This window comes from Notolabrus celidotus, chromosome 6, assembly GCF_009762535.1.
Source record: "Notolabrus celidotus isolate fNotCel1 chromosome 6, fNotCel1.pri, whole genome shotgun sequence".
NCBI classification, from domain to species: Eukaryota; Metazoa; Chordata; class Actinopteri; order Labriformes; family Labridae; genus Notolabrus; species Notolabrus celidotus.
Window position 1 is genome coordinate 13780197 of NC_048277.1, and position 21245 is coordinate 13801441.

Genomic DNA, 21245 nt, shown 5'->3' on the forward strand with positions numbered 1-21245 from the left:
TTGAGCTCCATGCATTGCACTGAATCCTGCTGTGAAATGGAACATTTTAAATTAAGATACTTTTGAAGTGAAGAATTGGAAGAACATTTGAGTTGAATTTCATCACTGACAGAGACTGCTGGTCAAATCCAATCCTGCAGAGTTCAGCCTGTGTGATTGACCTTGCTGTAGTCTTCCTGACTAACAATTATAAATGGCTCGCCCCCCACCTGTCTGTGCTTCCAGATGAAGTTACTGGGGATCTATTTCATTTCCTCCAAAGAGTTTCTGGAGAATGCGTATGTGCTGGCTGTACTGCTCTTCTTCGCCCTTCTTCTGCAAAGGACCTTCCTGCAGGCATCTTACTATGTGGCCATAGAAACAGGCATCAACCTGCGTGGAGCCATACAGGTACAATCATCACACCTGTGACTATATGACTAAACAGAGTTCACTGAGGTATTTATGTTTGAATGTGTTTATCCTCTCCCTTCAGACGAAAATATACAACAAGATCATGCGTCTGTGCACCTCCAACATGTCCATGGGCGAGTTGACAGTTGCTCAGATCTGCAACCTGGTTGCCATTGACACCAACCAGCTCATGTGGTTCTTCTTCCTCTGTCCTAACCTGTGGGCCATGCCAGTACAGGTAAGAAACATGCCCATGTCCTCTATTAAAGCTGAGACAGTTTCATAGTAGGGGGAAAGGAGGGAATCCCACCATAGCTATGTTTTTGTTTATATATCTGCACCATATTTGATTCCCTGATAGCAGCAACACAGCGCTACATGGATTGATCATACAAGACAGCTGCAGTGATTACAATATTTTCCCCAGAAGTCATCCTACATTCCTTTATTTATTCTGCGACAAAGAGCAATGGTGGGCTGCTTGTGTTCTTTTAGGGCTAGTGCTTCAGGTATCGTCTGTTTTGCTCGTCGGTAAAGTACAGCGGTACCGTTGCAGTGTTCACTTTCCTGTTTACTGTAAGGAGTGGAATTCATGGTGAGCAAAGGTTTTGCAGAGGAGATGGCTTTGTTTTTTGTGTGTTATCAAAGGAGAAAATGATTTGGTTCAACTTTGTTAACATAGTTTTTACGCTCAGAAACGGGTATCACAGACACTTAATGGAGAAAACCCAAGCACCCTGCGGTGACCAATCAAAGTTCTTGCAGTGCTCATGTGTTATCTCTGCTTTTAACTGGCTCACTGCTGCTACTCCAGCTAAATACATTGGCTACACTGCTCAGTCATGTCCCTAACCCACTACTATCAGTTACATTGTACACTCTCTGTGTTACAATATATTCAACAGAGTAAGTTTATGCTGGCTTTTTGCCACTTTCTGCACTTCAGTCGTGCCACAAACATAGACAGAGACGTGACGGCTCAAATGGAGTGTCAGGTGTGGAGACTCTGTGGGAGACAGAAAGATTCACTTCTCATGTGTGCAGTAGACTGTAAGCCTGTGACCTTACTGCTCTGTGATGTTGTCCTATAATTGGATCATTTCTTTCATGACACACAGTGCTGGCCAATCAATATTTTTATTCATTTCCCATGTATCCAGGTGAAGTGTGAGTTTAAATTATACAAATATTATTCCAGACTTCCCTCCCTCTGTTGCTGCTCTACTCAGGAAATGTGCCATATTTGTGTCTGGCCTCTATAATTTCTTCAGTGTCAAATGCAAAACCACTTTTGCCTAAAACAGAAGTTACATTTACACACTAACACATTTAAATGTACCTGCTGCTTCATGTTTCTTTAACTTACCCTGAATGCCAGAGGTGGTGCATGGATATCAACGGAAAGGGAGATATAGCTTTACCTGCAAAACAACAGTTTTTACTGTGTCACATTTGACTCCAAATTAAATAAGCTCTTTTAGTTTTGATTCACAAATACAGTAAAATGATTTGCATTTTATTCAAAATTAAAAGATTCAGTGTAAAATCTTTCAGCAGCAGTATAAACCTTCAGCAGGTTTAAGAGGTCTGAGCTTCATCAGTATTCTCCGTCTCCTCCTGTCTGCTCCAAACTGTTAAATCAATTCTCTGAGTGTAACTTTTACTTCCTCCAGCCAGGATGTGGCATGTAGCTGGACCTTTTTGAGATTCAGTTCTATTAAGTTCCCCATGAAAGTGAGCCAGTATGTAAAATACCAGGAAACTAGAAAAGCTAATCTTACAGACCTTTTAAATGTTTGTTTGTCCAGCCGTAATTTTTCTGCTGTGACAAGCTAATATGTCTGTCTATCCAGAGAAGACATAAATTAGCTGCCAGCTTATTTACCTCATATTTTCAACAAGCTTCTAATTTGGTCATGTCAAGCTGCTGGAGTAAATCTAGAAATATATATTTTTAAGCTGATTAATGTTTTTTTTTTTTTTTCAAATAGGAAGACCGCTACAGACAAATTAAAATAAACAAAAATCTGAAAAATGCCAGAAAATATCTTCTAATGTCTCCAGATAAAATTTATAAATATCCCAACATCTACAAAAGGCAAATCTTTTTTCTTGACCAACAAACACGATAAATTAAAGAACATTGTAATGTTGTGTTTTATATAAAATACTGTGAATAAAGTACTGTATGATTACTGAAAAATCAAAAAACATTCCCTTCAGCCTGAGCTTTGGGTAATTGCTCAATGGGTCATGTTAGCATGCTAACATGCTGAACTAAGGATGTAGCCATCATCATTATCTTTGCCAAATATGCTACAATTGTAACAGTTAAAATTTAAGCACACTTTAACATTAAAAGCCAAGTATCCATTTGAAGAAACAAAATTAAAATCAATTTAATTTTTAACAACACAAATATGCTAACACAAAATGCTGCAGAAATATCAGGGCCTGTGTCTCAATTTCAGAGTGTCTTTCACAAGCTCTTACTGTTACAATGTTACTACTTAAGTTGCTTGCAGCACCTCCTCTTTCTTTGGGTGTGATTGTTGATGACTGTTGGGAAATGCTTTATGAGCTTTATATATGTAAAACAATTGATAGACACTGTGTCTTAGCAAGACAGACCTAATAAAGACTTAGACCTGGAAATTGTATCTTTAACACGTCCGTTAGTTTCTCAACTGTACAGACTTTGCTGTTGTTGTTGACAAAGTTTATATCAGGAGGCCTGCTCGTTCTTGATTGGTCAGAGATGGAGAAGTGGTATTGACAGGTGAAGCAGTGTTTCAAAAGTTGAACTATTTTTAACTGAGTGCACTGTGAGTGCACCAAATAGCTGATGCTGAAAGTGGTTTTGCACAAAATTGCATCGGTTTTGTTTAGACATGGTGTAGCCAGCATGCCATTTGCGGTGATGCAAAACGCCATCACTGAGCACCCCCAGAGGCCTGGAGCACTTCTGTTATGAAAATATACTACTTAAATATATATAGAGGAATACCTGCAATATATATAAATATAGCAGGTAAATACAGCAGCCAACATGGCTTTAGACTCATACTACTGCATGAAATCTGGAAAAGCTAGTCCCAGGGAGAACTTTCTAAGGGTCACTAATAAGAGCTGCTTTTCTGTGGCCGAGGGAAATACTTCGGTCTCAGACTGTTGAAGTAGAGAGTGTGATGGTACTGATGCTGTTGAAAGTAGCTTGAAACTTTGAACACTTCACACTTAAATCAGGTGTGATGGATGTGAAAAGATGAAAAACACTGTGTGGGTAGTTTTGTGGCTCTGTGCACTGCCGTTGCTCTGGCCAGATGCTACAGTTACATTGAATCACACATAAGAGGCAGATAATTTTTAAAGATGTTTCTTTTTATAGAGTCATTACACAGGAGCTGTTTTACCCATCACCTACCTTGTCCCCAGTGGCACACATTATCCTGTGACAGATGAAGGAGACGATGTGTGAAATGTCACATCCATCTCCATCTGGTTGTGTGTGTCATGGGGATATCTGAATCTGACGTGCTGCTTTCAGTGAGATGCCAACGACAGTGGGAGGCTGGAGACAAGCCAAGCACAGGTGGAAACATGACTCATGTCTGTTGTGAACCAGAGGAGAGGGTGACTGAATTTAGAAGGAGAATAAAAGCTTAATTTTCTTGATTTTTTTTTATAATGTGGCTTGTCTAAATTCATTGTTTAACATAAAAAGTGTTTTTTTGTGTTTGCATAAATGTTCATGTGTTTACCCAGCTCAATATGAGTACTAAAGGCTTTTTTTAGAATGCACTCTATTTGGCGAAGGTATTTGAAACGAGGATTTCTGGCTCTTTTTTCTTGCATTCGATCTCTTTACATAATATGCTTGCTCATTATGCTCAAGGTCACTGCTTCCCACAAAGCAATACACTGTGGTAATAGGTTTTATATGATGTATGTGGGGGTTCTTTGTATAACTGAAGGTTACCTCTACGGAAATACTCCTCATTTGTCTCCCCACAATAATAATATCCGTCTTTCTGTCTTGCTGTCGTTGACTCTCAGATAATTGTAGGAGTGATCCTGCTTTACTACCTCCTGGGAATCAGTGCCTTGATTGGAGCGACTGTCATCGCTGTGCTAGCTCCTGTACAATACTTTGTGGCCACCAAGCTGTCCCAAACACAAAAGAGCACTCTGGTGAGTATTTCTAATAGACCTTTATACAGGGATGCAGTGCTGTTTGTTTTTGTTTTTCAATCTATTTTTAGCAGCCCTTTACAGCTGTAGTTCACAAGGGCTAAGCTACACATTAAAAATCAGTCTTTCGACTGTCTTCTCTGGTGGCTTGTGAAGAATGAATTAGAGCAAATACAGCAAGTGAGGACTGACAGAGTCGTGATTTATATATTTATTTCCATTGCATCCCTGAAGAGATGGTGAAAAGGGTCTTAAGAGTGCAGAAATGTCTGTCTATATTGACTTTTTGGCACTGAGGAAACATAGTTTGACAGTGTTTTGTGAGTGAAATAATTAAATGCAGACCTGGGTCAAATTCACTTTTTTGGGGGGTTTCTCTGGATGGCCTTTTTTTTCCATTGATGATATTTGGGTCCAGTCAAGGCTGCAATATTGAAACAACTATCAAATAGATAGACATGAAATCTGAAATTGGCATTCATCTTCCCCATGAAGGAAGGGATACTATTTTTCTTTTCCACAATAAGGTCAACATTTATGTTTCAGGGCTATATTTCTGTTTAACTAGGTACCATGCCATCTGCTGCAGAGGTCTGTGTGGACTCAAGTGATCCCCTGACTTTTTCTCCAGAAATACCTTCAGGTCATAAATTCAATTTGTCCAGTAGTCTGGTTTACTACATTCAATATCACAGCTGCAGAGCTGCTAGCTTAAAACTCTCTGCTGTTAAAATTAATTTTAAGAAACCCAATTAATCACAGAGCAGCTAAATGAAGAGGCAAGGTTTTACCTGAGTTCCTGGTTAGAAATCATCTTCCATTAAACCTCCCTGATGTTTTCGGCTGCTTCCTTTAATAAAACCAATCATATATTGTAAAGATGCTGTTCTTCATACTGTGGGGCCTGATGTTATACAAGGAGAAAAACACTTTGCTTTGACAGTACAGTTGTTTGTTTTTAAAATAAAACTCAAGAAAATAAGTAAATGATTACACTCATGTTGCCCTCTGGCTGCTCCTCTTTTTAATGTATCTGTCCCTGATGTGTCAGATTGAAGTTGTCATCAAAGTCTCCCTTTCCACATATAGGAGTATTCCAGTGAACGTCTAAAGAAGACGAATGAGCTGCTGCGAGGCATCAAGCTGCTGAAGCTGTACGCCTGGGAGAACATCTTTTGTGACAGTGTGGAGGAGACGAGGGGCAAAGAGCTCACCAGCCTGCAGGCCTTTGCTCTCTACACATCCATATCTAGTAAGACGCCAGTTTCCTCTGCACACACTCAACTTTTCTTGACATTTCTAATGTTTGTGTTTCTTCCAAAAGTTTATACAACACCACTATGTATTTAACCAAGTCCAGTCAAAGTCTTAACGTCAATACATAAATATAGAAATAACAGGAAGAAAAGATAAGTCCGGTTTGAGGCATGGCTGACATGAGCCACTGATTGTCTTCCCTATCTTCATATACACTCTTATATAAACAATGTCTGCAGTCTGCGTGGCTCCTGTCTAAGTAATAGGCCAATATCCTATCTAAAATCAACAGATGCAGTTTTAAGAATAGCGAGCAATTCAAGTTTCCATCTTAAGTAATGGAGTTGACAGTCATGAAATGAGTGCAAAACAAGATCTTTTCTAGATTAAAACAGCGTTGGGACTGGACTTATTTTTAATCCAGGATCAGACAACTGTATACATCTCCCTCAGCCTCTGTATTAACAAATAGTCATTACTCAAAAACAGGAGGACTCTGCAGGGCTGTCCTGCTGCCTATTCCTCTTCACTGTTGCCATAGATCCAATTGCGATAGCTGTAGGCAGCAACAGAAGAATATAAGGGATATGCAGGGGAGGACTGGAACATAAGGTCTCTCTCTATGCAGACGATTTACTCCTATATGTTTCAAAACCTGCCACGTCTTTACCAGAAGCTTTCACTCTTTATGAGCTTTTCAGACAGTTTTCAGGATATAGAATTAACTTAAATAAAATTGAGCTCTTTCCAGTAAAGGAAGCCTTGTCATTTAAAGTAATTTAAACTATCTCTGCATTAATGTCACAAGATAATTTAAATATGTTTTTAAATACGATCAAGCTAAACTGGTTTTGTCTAAATGGTCTCCTCTGTCTCTGTCTCTTATTGAAAGAGTAAACTCAATCAAAATCATTCTTCTTCCAAAGATTTGTATGTCCTCCTCCAGTGCCTCTCCATTCTTTTACCTAAATATGTTTTGAAGCACTTGACTCCTTAATCACATCCTTCATTTGAAATGGCGAGCATCCTTGATTACACAAAGCATTTCTTCAAAGACCTAAACAGGCAGGTAGAATGGCCTTACCTAATTTCCCAGTATTATTACTGGGCTGCAAGTATTTGCTTTTTAATATGTTAAATGTAGTTTCACCTTGTACCCTCATATTCTGTTTGGGTAACGATGAAGGCCACTTGCTGTCACTGCAGAAAAATAAGCCCATACTTTTATTAATTATTTTTTATGACATTTCAAACTAACTGCACAGATGAAAGTGTGAAGTAAAGACGATAAAAGGAAGTAACTCTCTTCAAAGACTCAAACACAGGATGGTGTGATAACCGGATGCACATATGAAGACTACTGGTCCGTGTTTTATTGAGTCTCTGTAATTGGTTTTCCAGGCATTTCTGAGTTTCTGCAACATAAAACTGTGAAAATAGAAACCTGTAGATCAAGTTGTCATCATTGATTCAGGCCAAATAACAAAAATCACCAAATTTTGAAGTTTGAACAGAATACCTGTGGGTTCTTTAGGATGACTTACAGCTGTTTGAGAGAACCTGTGGTAGAAAAAAAGACCTTAGATAGTATTTCTTCCCTTTTTTAGATCATTTTCATGAGTAAAATATATAAAACACCATCACATTCTCCTGTCCTTTTCTTTTATGCTTCTAGTTTTCATGAATGCAGCTATTCCCATCGCAGCTGTTTTGACGGTGAGTTTGAACTCTAAATGTGAATGATTTAAAATGCTCTGCTTAAGATGAGTCTTGTCTAGCTATAAATGGAGCTAACAACTGTTTAGCAGGTCACTAAGATGTCAGAGACATTTCACAGTGACTCAGAAGGGTACTGTCTGATAGCACCGCTCTAAATCCTTCCTGTATTTATAGAAGTCCTTCATTGTTTCAGACCTGAGCAGTGAAGACAGATACCAAGGAGATACACAATTATACATGACAGATGTAGACAAGTGATTCATGTTTGGTTTCATTTTATTACATCTTGATAGGTGAAGAGAACCTTGAAAAACCCATCAGCAACTCCACCAATTAAAAGTTACATGGTCACAGGATGTAAATACATGCTGTACAGCCTTAGCCTCAGACACATGTCCTCCTTTGCTTCCTTGCAGACGTTTGTGGTTCACGTGCACATCTCAGAGGACGCTGATCTGTCCCCAGCTGTGGCCTTTGCCTCTCTGTCCCTCTTCCACATCCTGGGTCACCCCCCTCTTCCTGCTCTCCAGTGTGGTGCGCTCAACTGTCAAGGCTCTGGTGAGGTGAGAAACTTGTAATACGGTTTGAGAATTGCATGCAAATATATAATCTATAATCATGCATATTATTTATCTATGCTTACTCTATTGCTTAAACAGAAAATACAGTTTTTATTGGTTGGGGCGTTTATGTAAATATTCAAACTGAAGGAAATTAGTTGAAAAAAGAGCAGCAGGCAGAGAAAAAGAGAAGCAAAAGACAACATGAGAAGATGAAACACTTGACCTTTTCCTGCAGCCAATGGATGAGCTGCACCGTTATTGGATCAGCCTTTGTTCAAGTAACACGTTCTTAATTTCTCTGTTGTTTCAGTACACTTGTCTCCGACACTGAAACACTGAATATTTATTTTACTGTTTAGCTTCACAATGAGTTTGGAAGCCAGTCCTGTCATGCGTCTGGATCTGCTTTGCTCTGAATCATATAGTTAATGTAGGTACTCTTCCTCTATTGTTTACAGATACATGTAGGTTAATTAGGATATAAAAAAGCAGGCTGTTGTGCTCAGCTGCACAGGATGTCTTCATACACTTTAGAATTAAAAGAAGGGTAAGAGCAGGTATAAAAACTGGAGCACTTGAGATGACGAGCTTGCTGAATGCAAATGATTTGATTGACTAATTGATACTTTCAGCACTCTCAAATGCTGGATTCTCAACATACTGTGGGGTAGATTTAACTTCAGTGTGCGAGTGCAGAATATTGAAAGGTTGCACTCAACTAGAGAGAGCCTATTACTGTGTGAAAAAAATAACACATTTCCACATGCCCTTTGATAATGAGATGTTCTGTGGTGACTAACTGTTTAACCCTCCTATTATGTTTGTTTCTCTGGAGCAGCAATAATGTTCCTGGGTCAATTTGACCCGGGGCATATTCAATTATCCAAAAGTGTCAGAACCCCAAAAAATCCCAATACACATTTTTTTTAAATCTAAGATTTAACTCCATTACTAACCATTTAAACCCAGATTTAGTCCATTGGTGTTCTTTAATCCTCACAGATCATGGTTCAATGAGGATAACTCACTCGTTTTTCATAAAAATTCATGTTCAAATTTTTTTAATGTACATTAGAAAGCCCTAAATATAAATACAATAGTTTTACATGACACAGATTTTTTTATTTTACATTTGGACACCTCTTCTGTCACATGCTGCCCACATTTTTATGCTGCATTTAGCTGGTTTGGAAGTCATACATTGCCTAAAATAGACTTTTACAAGGGTCAATTTGACCCGCAACATAACAAGAGGGTTAAAATGAAGTGGTCATTGATATCACCAAGAGAAATTCTTAGTCTTGGATTATAAATATAATTCATTATTAAAACAATGTAATTTACTGATTAAAGTGGTTTTCAATGGATGTTTCATAAAGACGATGAAGCACACATTTTTTGTCTAACAGTTCACGCTGTGCAAGCTTGTCACTTAAATCCCATCATCTCACGCTTCACCTCTTGAAAATATCACACAGGAGAGGTGTAAAAGTTTGAGGCGATGAAAGTGATACCGGAGTCGCATTATATAACACATAATGCATTTTCTATATAAGCTTGGACAAGGTCAGCCTTTACAGTTGTGCTGGTGTAAGCACCTTATTCCAACAACAGAGGCTTTCTTCCATGCATGCAGAGGCTGCCTGTGATCCTCTGAGGTGTCTATTTTTGGACTGACTGATCTGACACACTTTGTCAGACGCAACGAGAAAAAAACTCACAGTGTGGGTTCAGCTCACCAGTTTATCCTCAAAAGGTCTCTTTGTAACAATAAAAAAGAGAAAGCTAACATTCTGTGAGTGCAGAGTCATTGTTCAACTTTTTATTGGTTTAATTTTTTAGAGTTTCTCCTGCGGGAGCATCAGTTATTCTTTCTGCAGACTAAAATCCTTTGATGCTTCAACACCTTCTCAGTCTTGATGCTCCTGTGATGAAAGATAGACTTCATGCTGATGTCAAGGTTGCAGCAAATCTGCTCCTACACACGGGGTTGTTATATATGCTTCTGTACTACAGTCTGGATGTTTTTGTCCATGTTAAATATCAATAAATAAGAGTAAATTAAGGAAATTGAACCCAAATTAAGGATTTCACAGGATTAGCAGAGTTGTATGTCCATTTGTGAAGACAAAGCTCTTCTTTTATTCACTTTCTGTTTCACTGAATAGACAAAGGGATGTTGTCACGTTTACATAAATGACTGTGAGCTTATTGTCTGCTTTTCTAGTTTAATTAAGGATAAGTGATCAGTTTCCCTTTTATTGAAAATAATCTCATGGTCTATTATATAGATTTGATTACATTTTTAATAACAAGTAACTTTATATCTTTGTTTGGAATCTGCAGTGTCAGAAGCTCAGCGAGTTTTTCTCAAGTGATGAGATCGGAGAGGAACAGGAGCCGAGAGCAATGGTAACCTCTGGCTCCAGCAATCACAACCAGAATAATACCAGGCTGTGGTGAGTTTCTCTTTCATCTTTAGCTATGAGCAAGCTAGACAGTGTTCTTTTCCTTCTATCTCCTTCGCTGGCTGTCTGACCCTGCTCTGACTGTTGTTGTCCTCTTCCACCTGATCCTCTATCCCATTAATATCACCACTCATCCCTCCGTCCCTTGTGCGTGATGTTATACAACACTCCTCCAGTCATCCTCTAAACCTTTCCCTTCGTCCTCCTCCTCCTCTTTATTCCAACACCTCAAGCCCCTGAAGGTGGTGACCGGAAGCGCCCCCAAAGGACGACTGGAATAACTACGGCTCACAGCGGGACCATGGAGGTGACGGCCCCTCTCATGAGATTGATGAAGACATCTGTATCAAGGTGAGAGAAACTAAAGGAGAGACCAGCGTGTTATTATCCAAGCTAGAAACCATCTGGCCCTGTTGGTTTCTATAGATGCAGTCTGAGTGGCCTTGATTATAGGAAAATCTATTTGAGGTATTTGTTCATGTTAAAAGTCAGTCATTACAAACTACACTGAGTTGCTATGAGCAAACACACTCTGACATCATGTTTATACAATCACACAAGTAATACAGATCTGTTTCATGACATTCAAAGAGCTATTTCATGAGGAACAAACATCTTTTTTTCTGAGTTTCTGTTGTGCTGCTCTCTGCATCCCAGAAACATCTGTACAGATTCATAATCAAAACGTATTTGGATGCTGTTTGTTCTAACTTCTGAAAATGACATTTAAATGTTCAAACAGGTATTATGGAACATAACATCAGCATAATCCAAAACATCTTCATATGTATCTTGATATATCAAGGCTAACATCAACATCTTTTTTTGATTTTACAAGAAAAAGAAAGACAACATTCAGGCTATTAAATGGGCATTAGTGGGTTTTCGTTTTATATAACAAAATCTTCATGCCACTGAAACACAGTTTATTCTGTGCCTGTGTTTAAAATAAATCCTGCATTCAGGACTGAAATTCCTTAGAAAGGAAAAAGAAGCTCCTCAGCAGCGTTTTCTGAGCTGCATGAAATCGCCTGAGGTTTCATCATGACAACACACCTTGAATATGAACATTTAATTCAATATCAAAATATTTTGGAGGCAAGTTATCACAATGTTACTTAACATGAATGATGAAATTGGATGAGTGTATTGGGAAAAACAGTTTTCAAAATTGCACTTGCCTTGGAGGGTCACTTCTAACATTTATTATAAACATCCAGGATGCTAGTGATTGGATTTCCATGAATTGTAGGGAAATTATATCAGTAGCTCTGGAGATTTCTATCTGCAGGTGATTTGGCTGTTCAATCAGATCTGTGAGTCATACATCTTGGCTGCAAATAAAAAGCACCAGTTTCCTCCTTCCTCCTGCATAAGGGATTAAAAATCTCATCACATTTACTTCTTATTGCCTCACTGCCACTCTGCTTTATTTCCTAAGGACCACATGTTTGACTCAATTTGTTTTGAACCTCTTTAAGAGTCTGTTTGTCGTCCTCAGATAATGAGCGGTTATTTCACCTGGACCGACGGACCACCGACACTTTCCAATGTAGACATCAAGATTCCTTTTGGTGAGCAGCAGACAACCTGGCTTACTTCAGTCCCTCTCCTTATTGCTTAATTATTAAGTTTTCTAACTCATTTTTTTTTCTCTGTGTTATTGCCACTCTCTCTTACCAAACCTTTTAGGTAAGCTGACGATGATCGTGGGACAGGTTGGTTGTGGAAAGTCGTCTCTGTTGCTAGCAGCGCTTGGAGAGATGCAGAGAGTGTCAGGGACAGTCACCTGGAACAGGTACGTTTGAATAAATGAATGAACAAGATGCTCATTAAATCAGCGGGGGAGTCAAAGTTCTGATCAGTTTTCATCATCATAGTAACAGAACAAGATTCTCTGTGAAAACAATTATCCTTTAATCATAAAGGAGGTAGATGGGTGTAAAGGGATGATGCTAATTACTGATTAAGTGTCTCTGGTGCCCAATGACTTACTGTGTTTAAGCATATGACCTCTGTAAGGGTTTTCTGTCACACACTTTATCAACATGGCCATATCTATCAAGACTCTATACATTACTTCCCCATCATTCAGTTACAGGCAAAATGACACATGTGCCTTCAGGGAAACTCATGTACTGTATGTTATAGAGATCATTTTCAAAATGCAATTCAGTCCAGAGGTGAAAGGTTAATTTGAATAGAATCTGACCCCTCAAGTCAATACTCATCTTATAAATCTCTCTGGCGATTGGTCCGTCAGGGACACTGTAGTGATTTTTTTATCTTTTAGCCATAAATTCTGCATCCCTGACAAGGCGATGTAATAAGCATCAAAATCTGACCTCTCGCTCTGACATGGTAATATCACACAAATGGATTTGTGGGTCAGTGAAATAGAGCTGAGATCGCAGCTTTTATTTTTTATGGCTAATACAGTATGAGGGGATCCTTTAATGCACCACTGACCCAAAATGAGCCGCACAGATGGGGGAGAATCCCTTCAGATTCTCTCTGGCTGCAGGCTAGAAACCAAGCTGTTCAGATGATTCCTGCAAATGCTATGTTCACACTTATGAAAATCTCATTAGCTTAAAATGATGCTCCTGAATGCACTGTTATTGAGTTTGCAAAATTAGGGATTCCAGACCCTTTTGGAATGAGTTACTTGTTTTTTTCGAGTCCCAGGAGATACTGTGAGACAAGGCCATAATTATGCTCCAGAAAACGAGAACCCTGCAGTTCAGTAAAATAATGGATGGATGGATGGATGGATGGATGGATGGATGGATGGATGGATGGATGGACTTAGGAAGCAGTGCTCCTACATGCTTGTTATGATACAACATATTAGAACTGCTCACCATGAAAATGCACATTGAATCAGATTTAAATTAATTAGTGTTAATTAAATATATGAGTACAGGTTTGTGCTCAGTTTATATTTCTACACCACTGGTTTTCTGTTGAGAGGACTGTTGCACTAAATACCTTCTCTGCTTCAGTGGGTTTGTGTTTGGATTGCATGACAGCAGGCTAACAGAACTGGGGCTCTTTTCTTCATTTGATTTTGTAACCTCTGGAGTCTTTCTGTGAAAGTCCTGAACTTGCTGTAAAGAAAGCAAATGGCCAATTAAAAGTCAGGGCAAGATTAGGACCTGTGTGGGTCTATAAAAGAGGAACATGTTGGACTGAAACCTCACATCCTACCTGGGGCATTATGGGAGATATTCCCCTGCTGAATCAAAATATCTCTTACACCCACACCACCACCAGTCCCCTTCTGCTGACAAAGTTTAGTTCTTGATGTGTCCCTGGCTGCCCCCCACACACACACTCAACCACACAGACATGCACACACATACACTTCATAGCTGGTCCTCTGATGTAGGTTGTTTTGCTCACCTTGCCAGGTGCTTAATGATCTCATCTTGCTGTAGCTGAGAGTTTAATATGTTTCCAGCCTGACTTGAGCTGTTTTCAAACCCTGAACATTTATGGAAATGAAAGTTTTATCCTAGAGGATAAGAGTCTGCTCTTAGATTTAGCTCATAAGCAGTTCTGAACAGAATGTGCGACAGCCCCAGACAGAGCGTAACAGAGCAGAATCAAAGCACTGAGGTAAGATAAACACATGAGGCAAAAAGCAGCAGAGGATAAATGAGAGTAGTGTCTGTCTGATGGGCGTGAACAGCATGACTAATCAGAGGAGTGGGCTGAGTGCTCGTCAGATTAATGAAGACGTGCTTGTTGACCTGTTAGATGGTCATTGGTGGATTTGTGAATCAGCTGTTGCTGATCAGCTGATTGGTGTGGTTGTCCTCTGCCTGATCTCACCATGATGCAAGTCGTTCTGTAAACAAGTAGTTAGATCTATTTTGGTGACAGAAAAAAAAAAACAGTCTCATCACGTCTTTTAGTTCTGAAGCTTTCATTATCTGAGCACTTCAAGTGCTTCTCATCCAAGCTGTGTTAGTATTTATCAAATAAATGTTGACCTTTGGAAACAGCATGTGACTGAAGGGTTGAATTTTTTGGTCAGTGGTTCGAGGTACAAGAATTTTCAATTTTCTGTATCAGCCATTACATGTTCACATACAAATTTCCTTTACATAGATATAATGAGTGATAGCTGAAAAATCAAGTCATCCCAATTATCCTTATATGATGTTTAAATTAGAAAAAAGTTTCTCTAACAATCTTCTCATCATCTTCTTTTTTCAATTCAATTCAATTTTGCTTTATTGGCGTGAACAAAGACATGTTATTGCCAAAGCACATACAGTAGTCTTTAAAGACTTCAAAGACTTTACTTGGTGGGGCTGCATCATAAACTCGTCAAGAAGGGATGTGGAGAATCCACACTCTCTCATAATTAACATATTAATTGACAGCATTCATTAATATCAGATATTTGTAGTGAAATAATTAATTAATATACTTTACTATTAATTCATTGTAAGTCATATATTACTCAGACTTTAAGTCATATATACTCCAGATTAACTGATGATGTGGTCATCATTAGTGCATGAATGATTCATACATTAACTCATGATCATCTGAGCATTAATGAAGCATGAATACATGCTCATAAGCAGACTATTATAAAGTGTTACAGACACATCTGCTGGTTCTTTGAAATGATAATGATTTGTGAGACTGCCAACACCGCAGTGTAACACTATCTTTCTGATAATCAAAGTGTCCCACCCAAGTGTGAGGGAAATGGCCACCATGTGAATATTGTGAATAAAGTGAAAGTTTGTTGACAAAAAGAAGAACATCATCAGACATTATCAGGCGTGGTCATCTTTGTGAATATGCTCCATTAGCTCCCGTCATCATTAGGGGGACTCCAGGCTTTAATCGTGCATAATTAACTTGACCGGAGGAACCCAGGGAAAGTTCCTCTGAAGCCTTGATTACATTTCTTGAGTTTCTCACTGCTGATAGAAACTGTTTAATACAACTCACTCTTAAATTCTCCTCCAGTTCCACCTTTGAGTAGGTTTTCATTAATGCGAATTAGCCCTCAGTTGAGTCAGAGATAAATACAGCAGCTAGCAGCTTCAGCATGATTATCCGTTTTATGACTGCTGCAGGATAAAGACGATCAGCTGCCCATTCATGCTTCACTGTCTCTTAAGGGTCATTGGGTGATGGTTATTTTCACAAGGAGTAAACTTGATCAAAGACAACGCTCATGATTTCAGAAAAAATAGCACATTTTGTATGAGCTCAATATAAAAAAGTGTTCTTTTAATCAGTTGAAAACAACACAAAATGTCTGTTTAAAGTTTTGATTTGAGCTTAACACATTATAAATAGAGTTGCTGACACTGTGGACTACATATTTCACAGTCAGTTACAGTGGTGTTTATGCGCGAGTGTGTGTGTGTGTGTGTGTGTGTGTGTGTGTGTGTGTGTGTGTGTGGTGTGGTGTGTGTGTGTGTGTGTGTATGTCTGTGTGTGTGTGTGTGTGAGTGTGTGTGTGTGGCTTCTTAAATTACAGTCACCAGTTCACTTCCTAACAGCTGCTCTCCGATGTGATGGCAGAGTTTCACAGCTTCAGTAAACTGGTGTAAATAAGCCCTCGCTCTCTGGTTGTACACACACGTGATCAGTCACCTTCTCATGTCAACTGAGAGAGGAGTGCACCAGCCAAACCTAAAAATATGCCTGGGCCACTGCTGAGCATGTGCAGAGCCCCTACAAATGAATTTCAGAGTTGAGACTCTATGGTTTTGTGAATGAATGTGTTTTATGTGTGTAAGAATTTTAATTATTTAAAAATGTGATATTATTTGGGTACAAAAGTCTTTTCAAAATGAATGACCAGATAAAAAAAAGTGTCACAACATTTGAGTAGAAATATCCAAGAATTGTTGGATGCACTTAACTTATTTTTATCTTAATTTTTTCCAGCCTACCAAACTTGGATTCTGAGGGAGATGAAAGGTGAGTGCTCAGAGTGAAGATGACAGACTTAAACCTAAACACATGAACTTAAATTGATGATAAAAGATGATTTCAAACTTACGTGAAGATAAAGAAAAAAGAGTGTTGAGGCAGCAAAACCATTAAAAAAGCTATATCACACAGATAATCATGTTGCAAATATTGTCTTACACTATTTGAGGTGAAGGGACAGACATCTACCAAAGACAACATATTAAACCGCTCTTTGAATAGAGCTCAGATAACAGTTCATAATTATCATAGAATTCAATAATACAAACATTTTTTTTTTTACTCGCTGTGGTTCATTGTTTCCATTTGAGATCCAGCTGGTCATGCCAAATCACACGCACGCATGCACACACACACACACAAGCAAACATGCACACACATAATAAGGCATTTATATCACTCGCATCAGGTAACAGTGTATCAAACTCTCGTTTGGCAGCTGTTGTCACTGCTGGCCTCTGTTTCTACCTTTTTCTCTTTTTTTTTCTCTGTTTCTATTTTTTACAGTCTATGGTTTCTACGTGTGTGTGTGTGTGATCTGGATCAGATGTTGGCTGCTGGTAGTTAGTAGTTCATATTACTGTCTGTCACTAATCAAGGAAAAGTGTTTGAATCTGAAACTAATTAGCCAATAAGATGGATAAAACACCCCTCTAATAAATAACAATAAACCTTTCTCATATTTTCATACTCACACTCAAACCTCACAGCAAAATGTTAATCAGACCGTGGGTTAAATGGGCACACTTCGCTAAATGACAAACCATTAGTAGACAACTACATCAAGAATTTTCACTCCAAACAGCCTTCACCTTTTATATTTGTAGGTTTGTTTACAGTGAGAGACATACTGTACTGTGAATACACAAGACTCAAGCAACTAGCAACAAACATCCCAACAGAATTCTACATGACTCATGTTGACGTCTTAATCTAAGCCTGAGGAATATGATCCCCTGAGAAGCTAACACAGAGTCAAAATGGGCCAGTGCTGATTTCTATATCAGCAAATTACAGGAAGACAGAATAGGGAGGGGGCGGTGTTATCTATAGTGAGGGTAAGATCAGAGCTAATGATAGATGTGTTCATGTAGGGCAGTGTTTGGCCTGTTTGTGTTTGGACAGCAAAGCTCTGAAATGATACTCTAAGTGTGGGTAATGTTTGTGTTTGTGTGTGTATATATATACATATAAGAATGTTTGTTATTTTTAAATAGTTTAAGTGATCTAATGTTTTGATATTTTCTCTGCAGCCCCACGGACAGAGACCGCAGCCTGTGATGGAGAAGTCAGGTGAGTGCAGTGTGCCACACACCAGGCAGTCTCCATGGAGATGCATCAATGTTATCAACAGAGCAGGACAGCAACGCTCAAGGTTATCTAGAAATCCACCAAATATAATAGAGAACAAGATATCCCTTCTGCCCACATGTTTGCCTCTGACCAACAGCGATATCTTGACTTCACAGACACACACCACACTCTTTAATGCTGTATGGAGCATTTCTTTTTGTACTGACGTATTAGTTTTGCATCATCACCTTTTCTCTGTGATCCAGAGGATTCACTTTTCTCTCCCTACTCTGTGATGAAGAATAGACTCATTAAGAAGTCAATCTGACTACAGAAAATGATTGTTATTTACTTTCACTCTTCTCCTTGTGTTTGACATCCTCTGGTAGGAAGAGAGGCCCTGTTGCCTACGCTTCACAGAAGCCCTGGCTGCTGAATGCAACGTTGGTGGAGAACATCACCTTTGAGATGCCCATGATTAAACCCAGGTAAGACCTCAAACTTGAGCTGATGGTGTGATCATATCTGAGAAGGCTGAGCTCCACAGGCGCTGCTGTTGTGCAGGTAAGCGAGCGTGTGCTGCACACACTCTTGACTCATGCTGAGATTATTTATAAGACTTTATTTTTGGGGTTTCATTTGATTTTGTAAGAGAGTGGGCAGGAAAGAGATCACAAGAATCTAATAAAGAGCCATTCAAACTGCATTCAAATCAGGTTTAACACAGGTCCATGCTGACTCACACCGAGTTAACCCCAAGCAGGAATACATTTAAATTCAACCTATTATCATTAGAAAAACAAGCAAAGTGGAAAAAAAACTCCATCCAAGAGTTTCAGTCAGTTTAACTCAAAATCAACTCTAAAGAGGTCCATCGGGGTTACATTCAGTCTACTTTAATTAATACAATACAAATGCAGTTTCCTAAATGTTAAAACACCTCTGAGTATTCACTTTTACAGATTCACAAACTCAAGCCTTCAGTTTGATTAAAGAGTTTATTAAAATCCTGTGAAACTGTACAGGACCTCACATTATTAAATCTATGTGCTAGTAGGATCATTGTTTAAATAATTAATCAGATTTATTCAGTTTCAGTGTAACCCATATATGTTCTTAATCAGTCGTTAGTAGCATAGGTGTTTGTCCTTTTTAACAAGCTAGAAAAGTTTTAAAACCATACAGTACTTGGTTGAAACGTAATATTTTAACAACAAAAATACAGCAGCTCCAAGGCGTTTCACATGTTGTGCATTGCATTTCAAATGAAAGTCCAAAAAATAAGTCCAATGTCAATTTTGGGTTTTTTGGTACTCACTATAGGGGGCTTGTTTACTCCATAAACATACATACTGTTTATGTATATGTTGAGGGGCTGCTGTATCAAAATGAGTTGTCTTTCCCCAGAAATTAGGGTTACCATATGTCTCTGTTTTGATTCCAATCCATTTCTCTTTTGCTGTGGCTCAGCATTTAAATAACCTTTATCAGATTTAATGGTTTAGTCACAGACTTTCCCAAAAAGTGTTATACTTTTCTTTCTCAAATATGGGAATGAAATTGCATTACAAGGAACAAAACTGTGAAATTTATCTTTCCGGCTCAGCACCTCTAAACATCCCATCCTAGAATCCCCCTGGTTAATAGTTTAATGATGTGCCTCACTGTGAACAAACTTTAGTGTTCAACATTTGCATTAGTAATCATGGTGTGTAAGCTAACTCCCCCAAATAATTATAGAACTTCGTTTTAATTTCAAGCTGCTGTCACGGTGACACCAATAACCACAGTAAAACTCTGTCTTAGACTTTGGAGCTGTTAATGAAACCAGAGTAATCAATATGTTTTCAGGCCAAGGTGTTAAGCCAAATTAAGCCAATAACCCACCTGCTCCCTGAGACCACTGGGGTTAATTTAAGGTGCTGATGTATAATTAAATCTGTTAAGAAAGCCTGTCAGTGACTTTCCAAATAAAGTGTTTTCACACTGAGAAACCTCAAGCCAGGTCTCTGCCAAAGATGTGAGACCCCATCTTTTATTGCAGAGTGCAGTGTCACAGTTTCCCTCACTCCTCCTGCACAACAAAATTGCTGCTTTAAGAGACAAACATGCTCTATATCAGTGAGATTAACTCAGAGGTAGTTACAAAAGCTTACCAATTTAATTCTCTCAATTAACTACCTTCCTCAAAGTCTGGCAGCTCACTTTTATGGTTACATCCGGGCTATCTCTTTGGGATAATGGATTGTTTTTAGACAATACATCAAATGAATTGTTTCGGTTGTTGATACCAGGATGTTTGATAAATCTGTGATGTTTCCCACCTCTGCAGCCCTCCCTCTGTGCTTCCCTACACTTTCCAGCTGTCTGTGTTCTGGTTTCATCTCGAGAGGCAAACTTACTTAAAAGATTCAGGATGAGAAATTTCTGGAGTGGAGTGGTCAAGGCAGTGTCACTAGTTAGCTTCTCTGTGCATCATGTGAACAACATTAGCACAAAGTATGTTTTCCTGTCATGATAAATCATTTCTGGCTTGAAAGGTTGGTCATACTAATCTTTAGCAAAACAATTTAGTAAAGTAATCCTTTGTCGAATCTAAATACACCAAACTAAGATGGTGCAAATGTAAAAATCACATCTGCTTAACATCCTCTATTAATTGTTGTCAGTTGCATGTAGGCTTATTAAGGTTAGCCCTCAGTTCTTACCACTGATAACGCTTGATGTTTTTAGATTCACACTGAAAGTATCCTGCTGGTGGAGTCACGTGGGGTTTGTTTGTGTTCTGCCCATGATGTTTGTGTTCTTGCAGGATTGAGATTGTGGATCTGGTCAGTTTTATAGTCTTGAAATAACAAAAACTGCAATCTAATTCCAGCTTTTATGGGCTGTGACCTTCCATAAAGCTCCAGCAATCAGAGTCCTGTCAGACTGTCATGTGTTGTTTGCTCTTTAGTACCAAGACTATGTTTATAGTTCCAACATAGTTAACATAATTGATGATATGGACATGGTGGTGTATTTGAATGAGTAACATGATTTATACATATTTGAATGTAAATGAGAGGCAGACATTTGTTCCTAGTGTGTCTGTGCAAGCGCTCTAATTTTAACTCTGTCTGTCTGTGGTGATGTGAGTCCGAAGAAGCACTCAGGGCAAAATTTTTGAAGTAAACTAACAGACTGCAAACTTCTTATCTTTTAATTTTCAGTGTTCATTTCACAGCTTTCTATGGGCTGGGATACAAATACATTTCAACAAATTGTACATGAGATTTGAATGACTCCACTTCATTATCTACATCAGAAGCTAACAGAATACTCAAGAGCACATAGAACCCTTCTGCTCAGTATTAGCATCTGTTCCCTGTCTACATCTGTATTCTTT

General features: G+C 38.7%; 1 protein-coding gene and 1 long non-coding RNA gene across 2 annotated transcripts in view; one reads left to right on the top strand and one right to left on the bottom strand.

Annotated features, from left to right (window-relative positions):
• abcc8 (ATP-binding cassette, sub-family C (CFTR/MRP), member 8) overlaps window positions 1-21245 on the top strand; it is a 61841-nt gene that overhangs the window by 24908 nt on the left and 15688 nt on the right. The window contains 18 exon segments of the mRNA XM_034685363.1: window positions 226-390; window positions 476-631; window positions 4450-4584; window positions 5674-5836; window positions 7517-7557; window positions 7977-8063; window positions 8065-8123; window positions 8807-8813; window positions 10476-10566; window positions 10569-10582; window positions 10825-10841; window positions 10843-10942; window positions 12093-12165; window positions 12284-12389; window positions 16520-16552; window positions 17818-17833; window positions 17835-17857; window positions 18247-18345. Of these exon segments, the coding sequence (XP_034541254.1) occupies window positions 226-390; window positions 476-631; window positions 4450-4584; window positions 5674-5836; window positions 7517-7557; window positions 7977-8063; window positions 8065-8123; window positions 8807-8813; window positions 10476-10566; window positions 10569-10582; window positions 10825-10841; window positions 10843-10942; window positions 12093-12165; window positions 12284-12389; window positions 16520-16552; window positions 17818-17833; window positions 17835-17857; window positions 18247-18345 (1385 nt within the window).
• On the bottom strand, window positions 7989-14198 carry LOC117814183. Its single transcript, XR_004631530.1, has 3 exons — window positions 13997-14198; window positions 12277-12380; window positions 7989-8115 (listed from the first exon to the last, which is right to left on the bottom strand). It is a non-coding gene; the product is annotated as an uncharacterized LOC117814183 (long non-coding RNA).